General features: G+C 33.4%; 1 protein-coding gene across 1 annotated transcript; it reads left to right on the forward strand.

Moving 5' to 3' along the window:
- The first annotated feature begins 720 nt into the window (after positions 1-720).
- On the forward strand, positions 721-1,304 carry LOC147473572 (uncharacterized). The gene is made up of 2 exons (XM_086587260.1): positions 721-1,090; positions 1,276-1,304. Exons 1-2 carry the CDS (start codon positions 721-723, stop codon positions 1,302-1,304), a joined length of 399 nt encoding a protein of 132 aa, XP_086443386.1.
- Positions 1,305-3,742: the final 2,438 nt, after the last annotated feature.

Here is a 3,742-nt window from a genome sequence, read left to right on the forward strand (position 1 = left end):
TATGATGATGATACACTTGACTGAAATATAATTGATAGCCCCACGGTTTGTGCAATTATGTTTTAATAGCAAAAGAAATAATAATGGAAATCATATTACATGTATGTAAAATTGATGGGTCTAGTAGAACACGCCTGATTAAGTTGAATAATTTTGATGCCCTACGGATAAAAGATTATTCAAAAGTATTAGGTTTCTATTGCTTATATTTGTTTTATTGATACAATATGGAGGGTGTTGTATTTTTATTATATATAAGCGGGTTATTGGTTTATTAAATTCCCAAAACCAATATTAAATGCATTATAATAATTTTTGTGTATATGTAAGTATTCCAGATATGTCTCAATCAAATTTCAGTCCCTTAGCATCTATCTTGAAAGAGAATAAGTTAATTGGTCCTAATTATGTGGACTGGAAGCATAACATTAACATTATCTTGACTGCTGAAAGTTACAAATTCAATTCATTCTCACTACCCCTTGCCCCCCTGAACCAGCAGACAATGCTAGTGCAAGGTTGAAAGATGAGTACAAAAAATGGCAAAAGACCAATGAGATGTCCAAGTGTTATCTCCTGGCATCCATGTGAAACGTACTCCAGCACCAACACCAAAATTTTGGTACAGCTACTGAGATCATGACCAATTTGCAAGAGATATTTGGCGAAAAAAATCGTACTAAATGTCAGATTGTGATGGCAAACCTGATGAATACAAAAATGGATGATGGGACTCAAGTTAGGGAGCATATCCTTAAGATGATTGGCTATGTCAATGAGTTGGAGATCCTATGCGCTGAAATAGATGCCAATTCTCAGGTTGATGCTATTCTTCAGTTTTTGCCAGTTTCATTTAATCAATTCAAGTTGAACTACAACATGAACAATATGGATCTGACACTTCCAGAGTTAATGAACTCTTTGCAGCAGGCTGAAGACTTAGTTAAGGTTAAACCAAGTGTAATGGCCTCAGAAAATGTTGGCGTTTCCAAGCCTACGCCGAAAGGCAAAGACAAATGGAAAAAGGGTAAAAAGTTTGCCCTTGGTGCAAAAGGGGGAGTGGAGAAGAATTCAGGGGCTAAAGCAAAAGGTAATTGTTACCATCATGAAAAGCCTGGTCATTGGAAGCGGAACTGTAGAGAGTATCTGGCTATGAAACAAAAACAAAAAGAATGTATGCAATCCTTTATTCTTGAAACCCAAGAGTTGGTTTTTCCTTCTGACACCTGTTAAGTGGAATAAGAGGCCATTAACTACTTTTGTAAAATGTTACAGGAGTTTCAGAGGAAAAGAAGGATGAATGAAGAAAAGGTGTACCAGGCACTAGGAATAGAGGCAAATGTTGTTATAGTATCAATAAGAGTTTATTGTTTAACATTAGAAAAGAAAATGTTGGTTTTAGAAGACTATTTTTATGTTCCAAGGATAATGAGAAATTTGGTTTCTGTTTCTGCACTTTATAAGTAAGAATATAATATTCTATTTCATTTGATTCAAAAGTTGTAATCAAATTAAATAAAAATACTATTGCCTCTAGTTTTTTGGAAAATGGCCTCTATTTACTTTCTTCTATGCTAGAAATAAATGTTTTTTATATTAGTAATTCATTATATGTTATTACCTCAAAAGAGGGTATTTTCTTCAGTTAATCTAACAAACTTGTGGCACTTAAAAACTTGGTCATATCAATCAATAAGATTGATAGCTTGGGTGAAAAATGGGATTTTAAGTTCACTCCCTTTATAATCTTCCTCAACCTGTAATCTTACTTAGAAGGAGAGATGACTAAAAGATCTTTTAAAGTAAAAGGTCAAGAGCCACATAGTTAATGGAGTTAGTACATACAGATGTACATGGGCCTATAAATGTGAAAACAAAAGGTAACTTAATGCAAAATATGATTTTGTTTCAATTAAGTGCACCAAGAACTCCACAACAAAAAGAGATTGCAGATAGAAGGAACATAACCTTATGGGGTATGGTTCGGACTATGGTAAGTTATTCAAACTCTCCCTATATCTTTTTTGAGATAAGCTTTAGGAATGACCGTAGATATTCTAATTTATATTCAATCTAGATTAATTTATAATTTAGATAAAACTTCCATGTAAAGTTCAGAGTTTATCTAAACCTACTCTGGTACTTCGTCGTAGTGGGAGGACAATTAGTCTTCAAGAAAAGTTAACCCTATTATTAAGGGAAACTTTATATGTTATATCATATGGCAAGGATGTAGATCCTAGAACCTACGAAGAAGCAATTTCTGACATTGATTTTAGTAAATGGCTTGAATCAATGAGATGAGAAATGGAGTCCTTATATTCCAACAATGTCTGGGAACTTGTTGATCCATTGCCAAATATTAAGCCTATTAAGAATAAGTAGTTATTCAAAAGTTAAAGAGGAGTTGTTCAAAAGGTAGAGACTTTTAATGCGAGACTAGTGGAGAAAATGTTTACTCAAAAAGAGAGTATTGATTATGAGAAAACTTTTTCGCCAGTAACCATGAAAAGTCCATTAGAGTCCTTCTAGTGATTACTGCTCATTATGACTATATGATTTGGCAAATGGATGTAAAGACCGCGTTTTAGAACCTGGAGGCTTTACAGTTCCTATAAGCTTTAAGGAGTTGGAATGTAATCTTTGATCAAACAATCAAATCGTTTGATTTTGATCAATGTGAGAAAGAACCTTGTGTTTTACAAGAAGGTTGAAGGTAAAATGGCAAAGTTTTTGGTCTCATGCATATGTATATGATCCACTATTCATCATAAATGATATAGTCTACAAGGACCAAACACTAAATATTGTTATATGATTATGAAGACCTTTTTATAGATAATATGGGTCTTATAATAGTTGCTAAATGGATTTGAAGGCCAGTGGGAGATTGTTGGGATATTTGGCCTTTACAAAGCCAATGAACATTTATTATTTGTACATGATGATTATATACACAAATCTTATTATTATGCATATGGGTGAACTAATATCATATGATGAAACCATAAGTTCCATAGGTAATAGAATTAAAACAATCAAGCATATGAAGAGTCATGTGTGGGAGATTTGATTGTATCTATTTACCTAGAATGCTCACAGTTAGGGGTGAAGTCGGACGCTTCACTTATAAAACTGTAATATACATAACTGCTATATGATAGGATGATGATATCTCAATCATTTGAGTATGACTCTAAGTTTGTATATTGGTGTAGTCACATGACTGACACTGAGGGGATCAAAGTGAGAACACACTATAAGTTCCCTGTTAAAGTTAGTTTGCAAATCTCACATGCTCTACCAATTAAGCCCTAGACTTGAGGAATTGTGAAAATTCATTGTGTCTAAAATTTATTACTTTGAGACGTTAAAAAGTAATGTCTATTCATAGACTAGACTTGATGTTTTGGGTAATGAATGTAGGACGTTTTGAATCACGAATTCTAATAAAGGATCCACCACTCTACGGAGTTATGTATTAAGAAATTGTGACATAACTAATTGAGCTCAAACCCGGCCGGTATAAGAAATAGTTTCTTAATGCTCAATTGATGTTAAATGTCACATTGGGTCAATGAGATAGTGAAGAACAAATTCCCAATGGTCTAATTGTGAATACAAGTAAGGTGGAGGGACTTAGATCGATATAATTAATGGTATGAAAGGACTTTCTTAAAAGTTCTAGGGGCTTTATTGTAAATATGGATTTGTTAATGGGCACTTTCCATGTTAAAGAGAT

Source organism: Coptis chinensis, unplaced genomic scaffold (genome assembly GCF_015680905.1).
Source record: "Coptis chinensis isolate HL-2020 unplaced genomic scaffold, ASM1568090v1 utg2290_pilon_pilon, whole genome shotgun sequence".
Lineage (NCBI taxonomy): Eukaryota > Viridiplantae > Streptophyta > Magnoliopsida > Ranunculales > Ranunculaceae > Coptis > Coptis chinensis.